Raw genomic sequence first — 16,445 nt, 5'->3', positions numbered from 1 at the left:
GGGGCCCGCGTGTGGTATTCATCTTATAGGACTCGAGTAAAGCAGCTGGCAAACTCGCCAAAATACATTAAACCCTGTATTTTGTTGCACAATTATCCATCCAAAATAGCGTTTAAGTGTTAACTGGCAAACGAGGGAGCGCTAGAAGCAGGGTCAGCGCCAGGTTTGAATGTAACAGAAAACCCGAACGTGTGCGTCTTTAATGGTACCCCATAGTGCTCCTGTAAATCGGTTTTCGCCTGAGGCGCTATAATAAACCGCCTGTTTGGCGGACGTGTAGGCCATCACGGCAGTTGCGCAGAGCTCTACATCACAAATGGCAGACACCTAGCACAGTATGGCCCCTTCCCTCGCTACACAATACAGATACCTGCGCCAGGTACCTCCTGCCACAGAATATGTCCGGGCCGGCCACTGACTCCATTCTAGCATTCACAAAGCTTCCTGCTAGGGTTTCATGTCAGCATGTACATACATGTAAGCACACATGCAGCTCACACCACGGCCTGTGTCTGGACTGACAGCTCCTCACTTCCCTGTTCCAGCGAATAAACCGCGCGCTCTGTTCCAATAACCAAAAGCAAGGGGCAAGGCTCGAGCTGCGCCGAACACCACAGAAACGTATAAACACGGGTATAAATAAAAACATTAGTTTGCATGAATCCGATGAAGGTTTTAGATTCTAAACACACCCATAAATACAAAATACACAAACGTATAGATAAACATGCAGAAATATGAGTATGTGTCTACTAACAAAAATGTTCACACACAGTAAACGTATACAGTCGGCGTTTTCCACTGTGTGACATTTCAGGGCCACAATGACTGGTGTAATGACGAGAGATCTAGGTGCAATGCCACGTTGTGCACAGTACTCAGGTGCTAAAAGTGTGCACAGTGCCGCCCTCCACCACCACCCCCCCTACTTGTGCTGTGTGTACAGCGCCATGCTGCGAAGTGCACCTTGGGAAGTATAATGGCGTTCAATGTGCCTGACTCTCCTCCCGTGCACATTCATGTGAAACACAGTCTGGAAATAACACAGAATAAAAATATAAAACATCTAATATGCATATCTCATACATTGTTTACGTATTTTAAAATGCTACAGCCAACTAAGCTCACTTTCCACTTGCGATAAGGGCTGGTTTCTTTCCTTGTCTAGTTTAGGGCACGTGCTTCACAACTGGACAGTGCACCCGTCCGGACGCAGTGGGATGGTGGAGGGGTGGGCGGGCCAGTCCTGAGTGAAAGAGAGGTCCTGAGTGAAAGAGAGGGAGGTAGGGGGGAGTTGTGGCGGGGTGCCAGAAGATGTGATTGCTGAGAGGGCAAGAAGGCCATGTTCTGCAGGGAGAGGGCACCTGGAGAGTGCGGTGCCAGGAGGCGCCGGTTGTGGTGGACCCAATCCATTAACTAGAATGGTTACGAGAATTGAGTCCGCAGTCCCAAAGTCTGAGGACTCGAATCGGGACTGCTGAGAAGGAGAGCGAGTAAACTATTTACGGTGCTGCTAACACGACCCTGCTCTTGAATAGCAAATGCAGTTTTTCCTAGTATGATTTAATAACGTTATTTATTCCAAGTGGGTTTATATGTGCATTTTGTATCCCCCTTAAGCCTTGCCGAAAGTCTCCGCGAAAGAATGAATTTCTTAAAACATGTAATCATTAATTTCAGCCATACTGTTGCAAACTCGTTAAGTTACACCGCCATTAGGGTGCATTAGCAACCAAAAGTTCTCAATGGAATGTGAACTGTTCCGTTGTTAAAGGTCCATTCCTACTCTGTGGCAAAGAAATAAAAAATTGTGAAAATGTTGAAAAAAAACCTCAAATATGACAGAGTCCATCTCGCTGCAAGGTGTTCAGTACTATGTGTTACATGCTGGGAGTGCGCGTGCTAAAAGCACGGAGGCCGTGCAACACGAAAAAACAAGCATTTGCAATGCAATAGGTCTCGCATTTACGTGAGTTTGAGCTATTGACATTGCAAATGACAATGTCTTTTATTTTTGTTTCCGTTTAAAAAAAAAAAAAGGCATTATTTACAATGCCAATAACTTAAACTCACGTAAATGCGAGACCTATTGCATTGCAAATGCTTGTTCTTCATAATGTAATAGCACAGCATCCTTTAAGCAATTTCTTCTTTGCTTTTTCTTTAAATAGGCAGAGAAAATGAGTACTTGTGCTTTGGTAGTAAAGTTGGACGCTGCAAGGAATCCTGATTTGTTTAATCTACTAGGAAATATTCTGAAAGCTCAACAAACCCCTCACCTGCTCAAGATTGCTAGGACCAGAAAGGCACAGCCATACCAGTTGGACGAGTTTATTCGGGTGACCTGGATTCATGAGAAAATTGTGCAGAAATCTTATTACCGAATGCTTGTGGCGGTATTATAAGCAGGAGTAAAACTACATCACAGCGCCCCTTATGTGATCAACAGTGAATGAACTTTCAGAAGTGCTACAGACCCATTCACTTGTGTGCTCCCACTGAAAAAAGAGTGCTCTTGTTGACCTTTCTCCCATTGTGGCGTAACTATAATTGAGGGGGCCCCCCTGCAAGGTACGTAGAGGGTCCCCCGCCGGACTCTATTAGGACAGGCTGCATTAGTCCCTGGTGCGGGGTTGGTGTGTTAGTGATAGGTGTGCAGGGTCCCTGTCCCTCAGACGTGCAGTCATGCTGCATTAAACCCTGGTGCAGGGGATGGTTTGTTAGTGATAAGTGTGTAGGTTCCCTGCCCCTGAGACGTGCAGACACACTGCATTAATCTCTGGTGCAGGGGATGGTTTGTTAGTGACAGATGTGCATGCTTCTGCCCGTGAGATGATTTTAAAAACAAATATGGCATCAGGAAATGACATTCGGGGAGCATTCACCATTGCCTGTGGCCACCGTGTGTCCCCCGGCGACAGGTTTCGCTGAATCCATATCACCTGCTGCTAACTCCGTGAGCCTGGTGAGTGGCAGACGTGCACCACAGATCTGAGGTGTGATCTTGTGCACCCCAGGCTTTGCGACCGCTAGTTCCGTGCACGAGCCTCAGACCGGTGAATGCTGGACGTGCCTCGCGTCTCTGGGTAGTGCACGCACACAGCTTCAAGTGCTGGGAAAGTGCTTGTTTTTTTGTCTTGTGTTCCTAAGTTAGTTATCTCACTCAAGTCTCTTAGATTTGGTCCCCAGCCAGGAAAGGTTTGTGTGCAGGAAGTGAGATAGGGAGGGAGGAAAGCAGAGTGTGAGATCTGGAAGGAGGAAGGAGACGTGAGGTGAGGGAGGGAGGAAAGCAGAGTGTGAGAACTGGAAGGAGGAAGGAGACGTGAGGGAGGGGAGGGGCGACGAGAGACGGACACATCGGGCTGAAGAGACCTTGGGCTTCCCAGGGTTTGCCCCGGAGTCTCACACCATCGCGGGTTCATTCACAACCCACGTGAACACTGTTTGTACCTGGGCCGGCTTCACACAAGCGAGACTGTAATTCATAACTACGTGTAGGGGTGTCACCTTGCCCAACACTGCGTGATTTGCGATGTAAAATAACATTGTGAATCTCTGCTTACTTGATTTCAAGCGCTAGACCAGTTCAGGCTTCGAAGCGCTGTAGAAAAGTAATGTTGCCAGTTGTGGGTGTGCCGGCAGATGAGGCTGGGTCTGCGCAGCAAAGCGGCCGTGCGGCCACGAAAGTGATCGCGATCGCGATCAAAGCGGCCGTGCGAAAGTGAAAGTAAGCGCGGTGCGCGCGCCCGCGCACATGCACTGTAGCTCTAGGCTGGCCTGGTAGCACTTTTTGGAGCCCACATACAAAATGTCTCCAGATACTGAAGTCCTCAAGTGCCCAGTCCCCAATCAAAGACAGAAGAGGAAAGTCTCTGTCCCCTCGCAGACGGCAAGTGAGTCCACAAAGGCGAGTTTGCAGAAGAGACAAATCGTAAGTATTCATGCAGCTGTTTGTGTACTCCAGCACAGTATCCGCAAAGACACTTGTTTCCTGTTCTAGCCTCTTTCATTCACTGCAATGATGCACTGACTATCTGGTAATCCCTGTGTAGTTAAATTGAACCCACTGGCTTTGACAACTCTAAACAGTGATCATTAAAGGGAAAGGTGTCGGCTGGATCAGATGTGCTCACAGCATGATGGCCCGTTTTCAAATTAACGGCATCCGGTGGTTTCAGCAGATTTCTGCAAACTGTACCAGTGTATGCTGTAACGAAGCTTGTGAAAGTTTGATCATAATCTGTTTTTTGGTTGACATTTTCTATAATATAATTATTGTGAAGTGACACTTTGAGATTGATTCCAGCAGGCATGCTTGCTCTTTCACTTCATGAGTGTGTGTTCTCGGGTACAGCTTTCCATTCCCTTAGGGATATTAAAGTTCAAGCGCTTTTGGAACGTTTAGAGCTTTCATCTTTCTCTCCCAAAGTCTCATTTAATTTACGAAACTTCTAATACTGTCTGCTTGGCAGGCAGTGATTTTATTCGGACTTAAATAGGTTCATATTTGTCCTACTGAATGTAAGCCAGTCCGTTGTCATACCTTTCTTGCTATGAAGCTGCATACCACTCTGTACATGTGTTTACCTTTATTAAGAATGTAATGGAAGGGGCACCCCCAGCTGGGCTCGGGTGACGTCATACCATCTCTGCTGTGCCACCAGGGCATCACATTTGCTGCGAGTGCACAAGATTACAAGTGAATACGAAATTTGATGGAGGCGGCACTCTGTAGGGGATAGGAGTAACTTAAATTGAGTAAAGATGGATTTTATCCCTAGTAATTATTAAAATATGTTTATCTAAAATGAAATCCTTAAAGTTTACCAATGGTGCTTAATAGGTGTAGTTGAAGAGTCAAACTAAAGGCAAATTGGTCAGGAAATTAAAAAGGGAGAAGGAGCAGCTAGTAAAATTAACTGAAGTAACGTGGCACGTACTCCCTCGTAATGTTGCCAGTTGTGAGTGTGCCGGCAGAGGAGGCTGGGTCTGCGCAGTGAAAGTGATCGTGATCGCGATCAAAGCGGCCGTGCAGCCGCGAAAGTGAAAGTAAGCGTGGCGCGCGCGCCCGCGCACATGCACTGTACCTCTAGGCTGGCCTGGTAGCACTTTTTGAAGCCCACATATAAAATGTCTCTTCGAGCCAGCGCATGCGCTGGGCTCAGCGAGACCTAAAAAGGGGAGTGAGTGCCGTAAAAGCTATCTATGCTCACAACGGATGAGTGGCTAGCTACGCTCGACTCTTATGGTCAACATGTTTCGCGCGCATTGAGTCAGGAGGATCTCGTGGCGCTTCGTCAGGACCTTTAATGAAGTGAAGTGTGCTCGAAAAAAACTATCTACAGTGTGGTGAGAAAAACAAGGGTGAGAACAATTATGTCGGTCAACCCTTAATAGGCGCCCCTACCTTATGTATTGATTTAAGAGGGGGTCACCTAGAGAAAGGAAACAATCAACAAAATATATATATGAGAACCCAAAGCCACCCTTGGAATTGTAGGCATTATAACACAAAAGTTGAGTCGAACACCACTCGTGCAGTAAAGTGGTGATCATATTCATATAATCCAGATTATCAATTATACTGGATGCCTACCAGTTATCTGATCAGTTAATCATTACATGACATGAGACAAGGTAGGGCAAGGTAAAAAACGGTTAAAACAAGTAGCACAGTCAGGTTCTGGTTGGATGTACAGCCCTTTATAAAAGGAAAGAAGTCATGGTTACGTCAGGACTCACCAATTCATGTTAAAAAGAGCTCCTCATCAGGTGCATGGCGCGTCCACAGGGGGAGAAACACATTCGTTCCCTAAAGTATAATGGTGTTATGGGGAAAGGTAGAGGCATAGGAAGATATCATAAACATGAAGTCATAGGAGAGAGATCTCCACTATGTAACACGAGAACATATTGAAATGAGCGTGTGACACCTCTCATGTGCACTGGTACTCTGATAGTAAATGTGGTTACCCAGGTGCAGTTAACCGGGGATGGGACTGAGATGTGCAAGTCCCGGATGGTGAAAAGTCTAAGTTTAAAAAGTAATGAATCGTAGTGACGGATTCTAACTTATTGTGAGCTTAAGTTAGGAATCAGCATTTCTTCGCTGCTGAGCCCAGTGTAATTTGGGCGTGTCGAAGTGCTCACATGCAAGCTATACAACCGTGTACCGATGGTGGGCAGTGATCCGGAAACCTGCGTTTATTTTATAAGTGTCTAGAGCGCCCAAGGTCTGCCCAGGTATTAGGAAACCACCCTCCAAATCGCGCGCCGGTATGTACTTACTATACAGACATCCCCTGGAGGTTATTCAACCTGCCCGCGTCGCCGAACCCGGAAGCTGGATAGTGGGTCGGTTACGCATACATTTATTCAATACACATGGGCCATAGTAAATGTACCACTGTAATAGAATTCAGTGATAAAGGCAAATCTACATTTAGAGCTTCTCGTCACTCCTACTTCATCTGTGGTCACACCGCATACATACGCCTACCCCTAGATTGGGATGGTACCTGTTACATTGCATTCCTTCTGCCACCTGTTTTCCTAGCCCCGCCTGATTACCATAGGAATACCCATTTAGTACACAATAGACAGCAGAGAGATCTCCCGATTGTCGACTACACCGAAACAGCATGGGAGCAATACACAGATTTCAATAAAGGTTTCTTTCCCTACATAGGTACAGTCACTAATAGTAAGTTGATACGTAGATTAACTAGAACCCTTGAAGCAGTAGTGAATGAAACTACTTCCGCCTTAGGCAACTTAACAGAGGAGCAGTCTGCGATGCGGATTGTTGTTCTTCAAAATCGTCTTGTCCTTGACGTCATCCTGGCCGATAGGGGCGGAGCTTGTAGGGTCATCGGATCAAGTTGCTGTGTTTTCATACCAGAAAACGCGCCGTCAGTATATAAAGCCATAACTCGACTTCATAAGATCGTAAGCCAGATGCACCAGAATCCAGGCACCTGGACTTGGTCCGGTTGGTTCTGGAGCGTGTTGTCAGCCTGGGGATGGAGGATCCTATCCTTCCTAGGTATTGGCTTTCTCATTCTATTCAGTTGCTGCTTGTGTCTACAATGTGGGCCAGCGATTTGTGGTCTGTGTGCCACATCGTGTATCCCGCCTTCGAATTTTCATTCAAGATCCCGGAAGAAGAAAGAAGAACAAATGATGCTATATGAACAGATTGATGGATTGATGAAGATGGATATTTCATAAGGGTCCGTAGGGGACAAGGAGGGAATGAGGAAATATGAATTTTTATGGTCAATTGTGTCCCCTATCTTAGACCCCAACGGCTCCATGTACATGCTAGAAGTACATGTATGTTCCCTCCAGTTCCAGCTATGAAGACGCAAATACATGTGCGTCCAACGTCAACATGTCCTCTTTCAGATCCGCCATGAATGGGTCGAATATTCCATTCCTAAGTATGATTGGCCACCGACTTTATATGGTTCACTTTTCTAGTTTTACAGTTCAGGCGAGTAGGCCCTGAATTCTGTCATCAAGCCTTTTTCCTGCTTCTGCCTCTGAAATGCTCCAGCCTGGACCTGCATCTGTGTCCATGAACTTTGTCTTACTCCCTGCGCGGCTAACGGTGCCTGACGCGGCCTGTTGCCTGCCAAAAACTGTATTCAGCCTTCAAGTTATCTGCTCCGCTCCTCATCCAATGCATTCCTGTCTAGTAGTTTAGGTAAACATCCTTCCAGCTACCGAGCAAAGGGCCCGGCCTCGCTGTCTTTATGCAAGTAATTCATAGCCCCTGTTACCATGGAAGATTCCTGCCCCCTCGCATCTCATGTAGACACATAGACGCTTGTACATGCACTAACAGTCAGTATAGAATAGATTCCGTCCGAGAGACCTTTCCTTTTGGATAAAACAGTTCCTTAAACAAAGATATTAGATACGATTTGGGATTAGGTTGACCTGACCCCCCAGACTTCTGTCTCCACATGTAGAGCTAAATGTCAATTCCCCTTCACCCTCTAGTTGCACGTCAATCACACGTCATGCGGCTGCGCGCGCATCTCTGCCAAACATTTCTGCTGACACTGCAGGATTCTCTTATGGATCCACCCACTTGTGACATCATTTTAAATGACGTTTCTAGTATACGCCTGTTATTTCGCCCATTTTCATTACGTATGTGTATTCTTATCTGTATTATCAGCTGTTACGCCTCCTGCATCTGTCTTGATGCAATGCTTCTCATATATATATTGTTACTTGTCAATAATGTATTGCCTATCCCTTCCTGAACCTTCGTGGTGATGGAATAAGATTGCCTGGTTCGAACCATAATTCCTTTGTAAGGAATAAAGCCCTTTTCAGAACCTCTAATACCACGGATTCTGCCTCTTATTTTGACTGAGTTATTCTTACTAGACTTTACCGCATAAAAAATAGTACAGGTAATTTAAATATTTACCACAACCTGAAAGGAGTGAAAGGCAGAGTTGGTGCTGTAAAGGACTTTGAACCTCTGAGTTGCCAGTGACACCAGATGTCAGCAGCAGGCAATGAATCTTAGCTGTTTCCTACAACTAGACTGTGTCTCCTTACCAGCACACCTCACAACCTTCTCACTCAACAATTGCCCTTCCTCTTTGTAGTCAAGAGCCTTCCTTGCGAAGAACATTCTTAACCCTTCGATCAATGCAAACCATTGTCCTTATGTCAAGCCTCCCTCCCCTACCATTCCTGTTCTTTTTATTCTAGCATTACAAAGTTCAAAGTTCATTTATTTGTTTCGAGGGTTAAAAACCATCATGAAAATACATAATAATCATAATATGTAATCACAAAAAGAACATTTACAAAAAGAACATTCTGAGCAACGTCACAATTGTTAAAAAGTAGACAGAGAGAAAGTTTATCCAAATAAAAAAGTTAGGTTTTTGTAAAAGATAAAAACCTGTGAGCAACAGTGAAACAAGACCCCGTATTATAATAATGTTTTCTAGCATTACAATCATTAAGTCAGACAAAAAAATTCACAGGCTCCTGTTAAAATGCCAAAAATATGTCCTTAGGGTAATGCCTAGTATGTCACTTAAAAAGGAAAAAGAGAATGCTATAATTTAGAAACAATATATACTCATATCCCCTCTGGAAAAGTAGATGCTGCTACAAACCAGTAACAACACTGTGCTCTATAGGAGTAGTTGGTGTCTGGTAATCCACAGATACCAATGATGGGGTTATGGTTATGATTTGTTTTATTGAAAGCAAACATGGATGCGAATTAGTGGCGACTAGGGATGGCAGCTGTAACTACAGAATAACCCTTTGGTACCCCTGGCACTACTCTTGGCATCAGTGGTCTCAGGGATCAAAACTAACGGGAGCAAGAAAGTAAATATAGTTCAAAGAACCATGTTTGTGTTTGAAGTGCACAATCATTGCCCCTTTCATCTCAACTCACCAGCTAAGACGAGGCTCTTGAGGGGCCCACGGTGGGAAACTGGCGACACTTGAAATGCTAATGGGGATCACATTATGCATGATGTCACTTCTGTTACTATTGGCATTTTGGTGAATTGACTTCTATGAAAGCAACTATACAAAGAGCACAGAAGGTGACTGTTCCGTGTAGTCTTTCAAACTCATGTTTTCCTGCCTGTGATTCCTGCCCTTGATATGTTGCTACTCCTCCTGCAGGAAATGAAGGCACTCATGGGAACCCAAGGGCAACTCAGCGTAGAGATGAACGCAGCGCCAGGCATCAACCTGCTGAAGCTTCTTAGCGACATGCGAAGCCAGTATGAGGAGATGGCAGAAAAGAATCGCCGGGATGCCGAAGCAAATTTCCTGGAAGCGGTGAGGAGGGGAGATAAACAGCTTGGTGCATGTCTTGCGGGTGGTGGGATACGGCGGACTGAACGATGGGAAACCTAGGTATTGCCTAACCAACTAATGTTCCCTGAAATGCCCATAAATGATGTTGCCAAGTAAGTCCCAACCCAGACTCTATGTAAATTATAACCTAGTCTACTCAGGGCTTACCAGCCATTCTGAGTTCCCACAGACTGGTCCATGCTGATGCCTTGGGTTTGGGAGGAGGTGTGTTCTAAATACCGATTAGCATATGGTTGACCCCTGTCTGTAATGACCGAGACAGTTGAAAGATGATGTAATGGAATGCACCACAGATGACTACCACTGGCAGAGGGTGAGTCAAGCAGTTCATCCATCAGTTTTTGTGATGTGTAGACATGTGACTAACACTCACACCCATGCTGTCTCTTAGAGCAATGCCATCAAGCAAGAAATCTCTGCCGGGGTTGAGCAGGTGCAGTCGAGCAAGAGTCAGATTCACGACCTGAAACGCTCCCTCCAGGCCTTGGAAATTGAATTGCAGGCAGCTCTGGCAATGGTAAGTTGTGTCAATTATTCCAGTTCTTTCTAAAGATACTTCTAGGGCGCAAGATCTTTCCAAGCATATAAGGTGCCCCATTTCTCCTGGAAGAGCTTTAGGAACAGGAAAATGATGAAAGCACCATTTATATAGCACATAGGTCACTCTCAAGAGAATGAAGGCAAGATACATAAGTGCCATGTTTCCTAGGTCCTTGAGTGGGTAGCTGGTCCAGATATGTTTAGTTCTTTGCATTCTGGAGCTTGTAGTTCTGGTTTTATAATGGGATAAAATGTGCCTACAAGTCATAGAATGTAAAGACAAATTCTGGACTGGAGCAGCTGATCACGCTTGGAAACGGGATATTTGGCAGGGCTACACTTATCAGTATTAGTGAGAACACTGTCACTGAATTGGCATTGAATCTCATTTTTTGCAATCTCAAAAACAAGCCCATTTGTCTTTGGAATCAGGCGCTGAGCTCCCAATCTGGATGTTACATATAGTAGCCAACTACTGAGTGTTACCGTTAGTTGATCGACTGATTGCATTGACAGAGCTCAAGCAGCCACATCCTTAGAAGTGGACCAGCGCTTAAGGGAGATTAGAAAAGCAGGATGCATGAGCTATCTCATCAGGGAGGGACAGAGTAGCATTACCAACAGATTTCCTAAACTAAGGTCAAGCATATTGGTCTTGACCACTTTCCTAGACGGCATCAGCTCCGATTGTAGCCCAATGATTGGAGGTAGGGAATTCCAAATTCTAGCTGTGAGAACTACCAGACTACGTTGTCCTGGCCCGAGTTGGAAGATCTCAGTGCTCTGCCAAGAATATACAATGAAACACTGGCATCACGTATATCTTGGGATTTACCTGATATATGGTTTTATGAAAGAGCGAAAGCGCTTTCAATAAACCTCTTTCGTAAACAGGCAGCCAATGTCATTTGTCTAAATATGCAGTAATAGACTCTTTGCTTTTCAGGCCTACAACTAGCCTAGCAGCAAGGTACCGCAGGAGTTGGAGGCATTGGATAAGATATTTAGCCCCATCCACTAGAGGAGAATTTCAATAGTACTTGCGAGAGATGATAAGTGGCTGCTCATATCTCTTCTAGCAGATTTAGGTATGTAAGGCAAGAACCTATCAAGAACATACAATAATCTGGAACTGGTGGTACATACATTTTCCACAGCGGCCTCAAAATTGAAGTCTGTCTATTCCCACACCCCAGTTGCATGCTGGAGGCACTGGCACGGGGAAATCTCCAAGCTCCTTCAGCCACCATTTGGCGGTCCACTTAGCATCAGGCCCGAACACTACAACCTCAGTTTTACCCTCATTAAGAGAGAAGGAGTCAGTGTGCATCCAATGTGCCACCTTCCTTAGGTACATGTTGAAGGTGTGGGCTGGCTCCTTTATTTACCATCTAGTCTGACAATCAATGACATGTGATCAGCATAGGTCTGAAAAGAGATTCCAAAGAGTTCTAGCAACTGAGTCAAGGGCCATTAACAGCTCCAAAAGTGAAGCTAATAAATGTTTGTAAATTAAGTAAATGTAAGGACTAAGCCCAACTTCCAGGAACAAACAAAACTGTACACATGCATAAACTATAAACTATACTAACAATCATACAAGAAATCAAAGCATAGATCCAGTGCTCAAACTTTCCTAAGTTATGGGACACAACTCTCTCAATAATAGCGTGAGGGTAAAGACGAATTGGAGAGTAAGCAAGCAGTCCTTATGGTCAATATTTCAGTGTCTACTGCATGAAAATGCAATATATATGTTCTAAATGATAGGAAATGAGAGTTGGAATCTATTCAACATGCTCCCATGCTGCCTTAATAGCAACTTGGACTCTTCTCGGGCTTAGGCAGTAATCTCTCAGGTCGCAAACGTCTACTGCATGTGTTTCATTGGCATATGCCTGTTTTTCAATCCCAATCCAAGGCAGGCTTGGTGAGTTTTCACACCTCAACATACCTGATTGCAGTATTTTACTCTGAACTTGGGGCAGGGTTATGGGCTGGAACCATTCTTCATCATGCTCAGACATACAACCCAGTGCCACTTAGAACACACTCCATTACCATGTGTCGCCTGTCCTTCTTGTCTTGTTTACCGGCAGAAACAATCCCTTGAAGCCGGCTTGGCAGAAACAGAAGGCAACTACTGCGCCCAGCTGGCACATCTTCAAGTAAAGATCAGTCAAGTAGAGGAGGAGCTCACGCAAATCAAGGGAGAGATGGAGAACAACATGGCAGAGTACGAGCAACTCCTGGACATCAAGAGCCGGCTGGAGAGGGAGATTGAGACCTACCGGCGCCTGCTGGACGGTCAGGGCAGGTAAGACGATGGCAAATCCTGAACACCTACACTTTAGCGATATTTTGGTTCCAGGCAAATACCTTTACCTGGGGTGCCATTGCAGGAAAGAGGGGAGCCCTAATTCGCCCAAAAAAGTGACATAGGAAAGCTCTTGGCAAAAACCTTACTTGAAACCACTAATGACACCAGACATCAAACATTGCTTATAGAATGATTATAAACCAAGCGCGTTCTCAGTCATGTGTATGTATGTTGTTTCCTTTCAGTGGCTATATCGAGCAACAGCCCAAGAGTTCTGGCTCTCACTCATCTAAAGGTAAGGGTGCCCTCTTTTGCGTTATGATAATGGCTAGATGTGACAGTGGTGGGTTCTGTTGCCATAACCCCACCTGTTTGCAGTTCTGCCTGGTATAATAAAGCCTCACTGCCCAAGGATGTGTGTGGGACACTTAGTTCCACAGTGGCAGCTGTAGTTCTTGCCATCCCACCAGATACCAAAGACTGGTCCTGCACTGCCTAACGTCTCTAGATATAGATTAGAAAGCACAGAGGTGGCATTGCTCAAGCAGGCCTAATCGCATTTTGTGGCTTTAACCCTCCCACGATACAACATGCTGCACTCATCTAGTTGTTTTACCTTTTGCAAGGTAACCTCTGGCACCTTTTACCAACTTTAAAAGCTAAAGTTAACATTGTAAGCGGCCATCTTGTTCCACTTTCCTTTTCACCGACAGTGCTAGAGTCACATGTTACATTGCTGCTTTATGATGATATGTTGGCATGAGTTCTATGCATGAAATGGAAAAGTTATAAATGCCTGTTTAGCACTTGAAATGTGTCACTGAATAAAAAGGATGGAAAAAACAGAAATAATATAATAATTGGATGATCCTGGGATTTTGGTTTGAGGATTATTTACTGCCCCACAAACGTGTTGGAAAAACCTCCTCTTGAAAAGGGAAACATGTATTTTATTACTGCCTGATTAAAATACTCCCTCTTAGAATTAGAATTCCCTCTTTCATCATAAATGAATGAATTTACTTGCAACCACCAACTGTTGGCAGAGCTTGGACTTAATCCATCTGATGCAGTAGAGGCCCCACTCTCGCTCCTTCTTTTATCACACACTTTGGTACTTTCTCCCTCAAGCACACACTCACTCACTCCTTTTTGCCATGGAGAGTTGCTTAACTATGGGGTGGAGAAAAGCTGCCTCCGGAGAGGGCCTGATGACCAAGGTATGTAAAGACAGCCATCTTGATCTAGGCATGTTAGAACCAGAGGTCAGTATGGTCACATGACATAAAAGGACCAATGATTGAATGTTCAATGATGGGACACGCAGCAATAACAGGATGCTTACATGAGAAATATTGGTCAGTATTAGAATCTGTACCTGCATGTCTGTAAATATTCTGCACATGTACCAAATAGAATATACAGGCAGCAATGCACATTCAGCAACGATCAAGTTCACATAAAGCTCATTCGCCATCAGGAGAGCCTTACACCACTGCCTTTATACTTAGCACATTAACACACGGTGCATGCACCAACTAGAACATTTACAGGAATCATATGCATCAATCAGGATGTTCCCATGTGGCACATGCACCAAAGTTCATAGTTACATGATGGAAAAACACCAATGACAATAGTCACATGACATATGTGCACCAACTAGAAAATGACCATGAGGCACTTGCTCTACACGAGACCCTGCATATGAGGCACTTTCACTCACTAGTCCCTTCTCAAGAGGCACATGCATCAGTGTAAACTTATCAACAATGAGGAACATGCACCAATATTAGCATGTTCGAAGGAGTGGCGTGTAGCAATTTTAGAATGATCTGCAGAGGCGCTACATCAGCAAAGCGAGCATTCCAATGTGGCCGGCACATGCACTAGTGCCACGTGAGGTATATGCACCCACTAGATTGTTCACCCAAGACAGATGTATACACATTGTAATTTTCACAAGGGACATATGCACTAAGTAGAATGTTCCCCTCAGGCAGGGTACTGACATTAGCAAGGTTACAAAAAGGAAAAAAACACACATCAAATAATGACATAAAGCATATGCACTGACGTCACTGTGTATAAGATAAATGCACCACCACAAGAACAGCAATAGTGGACAAGCACTATATCACAATTTTCAATACTATCATCACATATGGGACATGCACCAGCCTGAAAGCGCTCACAAATGAGACATATGTGATGGTTCGCGTTAGGGGCTTACGTCTAGAATAAATGTCTCAAATAATACAAATGCCAACGATACGTGAAAATTAAAGTGTAGTCTCATTATTAGAAATGGTGTATGAGGCATATTTTCAATGTTAAACCATTCACAAGATACAGACACCAAAATTAGGAAATTCACAAAGGCACATTTACATGAGGAACAGACATGATTACTTTTGACCAGTTTAATTCTGAGCCTTTTTTTTTTTTAAATGAAACCGTTCGGGCGCAGTTTAGAAAGCTATTTCCCTACCTATGTTTAATTTAGGTACAAAAATTGATGCAATGGAGATGACAAAATCTAATGCCTGATTTGTGAAATGAGATCAGAATGCCATACTTTATCCAACATGTCCACCACCCTCTCTTACCTTTATGCACTAATCTTTTCCTCTAAAGGTATACTACCTGCATTGCATTGTTCACCTCTTCCTTTCTTGTTTCAACCCCAGATCCAGTTAGAAGCCGCGTTGTGAAGACCATCGTCCAGGAAGTGGTTGATGGCAGAGTGGTCTCACAAGAGGAGAAACAAAGTGAACAGAAACTATAGACAGAAGCTGGGTCTCTGCTTATGAAACCGCTGATCTACCAGGAAACCTACAGCAAGATGCCCAGACAGGGAGGAGGAACCCCTTCCACAGTACCACCCCTGCCGTTCTTCTGCTTCTCCTAGGGGGGTTCATCAAACATAGCCATAGAATGTGTTGGACAATTCAACACAATGAGCAACACAACACCAGCATCCCGCGTATACAAGCAAGCGAGGAGACGCCCACATTGAATGAGAGGACACCTAAGAAAACCGAGAGGGCGCCCAGAGGGTCATCACGCGGCTTGGCATTGACCAAGGACGAGCGCTCTTACTTTGACAATGAATAGTCAATTTTTGGTTACTAACCTTCAAAACTTAGGTCAATGGAGAGCATTTTATGTGCCATATCCCTTGCAAATGTACCTGTGGAGACAGCACACATTGCCACCTCAGCAGGGGCATCGGCTGGGAAGTGGGGCTGGTCACTGTGCCAAGGCTCTTTCTTTGGGTTTTCATCTCTGACCTTTCACCTCTCTTTGCAATAAAATACAAATCTCTGTTTCTGTTCTATTATTATCCAATAAACTATCTTTTTGAATGCTAAATAAAAGGGTGTATTTTCTGTTACTAAATGTGTAGAAAACACTTGCCCAACTTTGCTATTCATTTAGTGAAAAGATTTAATTTAATTTTATTCTCTTGAAGTTCGTTTGAATGGGATCTAAGGTGGACTGAACTTAGGTTTAGAAAATTGTTTCCCGAATTTTCTATTGATGAAGCAGTCAAAGAATATATGCTCAGCCTAGGAGGGCATGTGGCAGAGTGTCCCTCATCCAACCACAGGTCTCCTCCCCTTGAGTGCAGTCCATGCACCGCGCGCTCATGTATAGAGTGAGTACACTCAATGCTCTTCAAGGTTTTATGCTTACTGACATACCA

General features: G+C 44.5%; 1 protein-coding gene across 1 annotated transcript in view; it reads left to right on the top strand.

Moving 5' to 3' along the window:
* LOC146869299 (keratin, type I cytoskeletal 12-like) overlaps positions 1-16,116 on the top strand; it is a 44,064-nt gene extending 27,948 nt beyond the window's left edge. Inside the window, exons 3-7 of the mRNA XM_085633869.1 lie at positions 9,679-9,837; positions 10,268-10,393; positions 12,516-12,733; positions 12,982-13,031; positions 15,427-16,116. Coding sequence (XP_085489995.1) covers positions 9,679-9,837; positions 10,268-10,393; positions 12,516-12,733; positions 12,982-13,031; positions 15,427-15,524 — 651 coding nt within the window. The 3' untranslated portion in view covers positions 15,525-16,116. The remainder of the gene's footprint in view (positions 1-9,678; positions 9,838-10,267; positions 10,394-12,515; positions 12,734-12,981; positions 13,032-15,426) is intronic.
* The last annotated feature ends 329 nt before the right edge of the window (positions 16,117-16,445 follow it).

Source organism: Triturus cristatus, chromosome 1_1 (assembly GCF_964204655.1).
Source record: "Triturus cristatus chromosome 1_1, aTriCri1.1, whole genome shotgun sequence".
Lineage (NCBI taxonomy): Eukaryota > Metazoa > Chordata > Amphibia > Caudata > Salamandridae > Triturus > Triturus cristatus.
The sequence above is the reverse complement of the archived record's forward strand: the minus strand, read 5'-3'. Positions and strand labels throughout refer to the sequence as shown.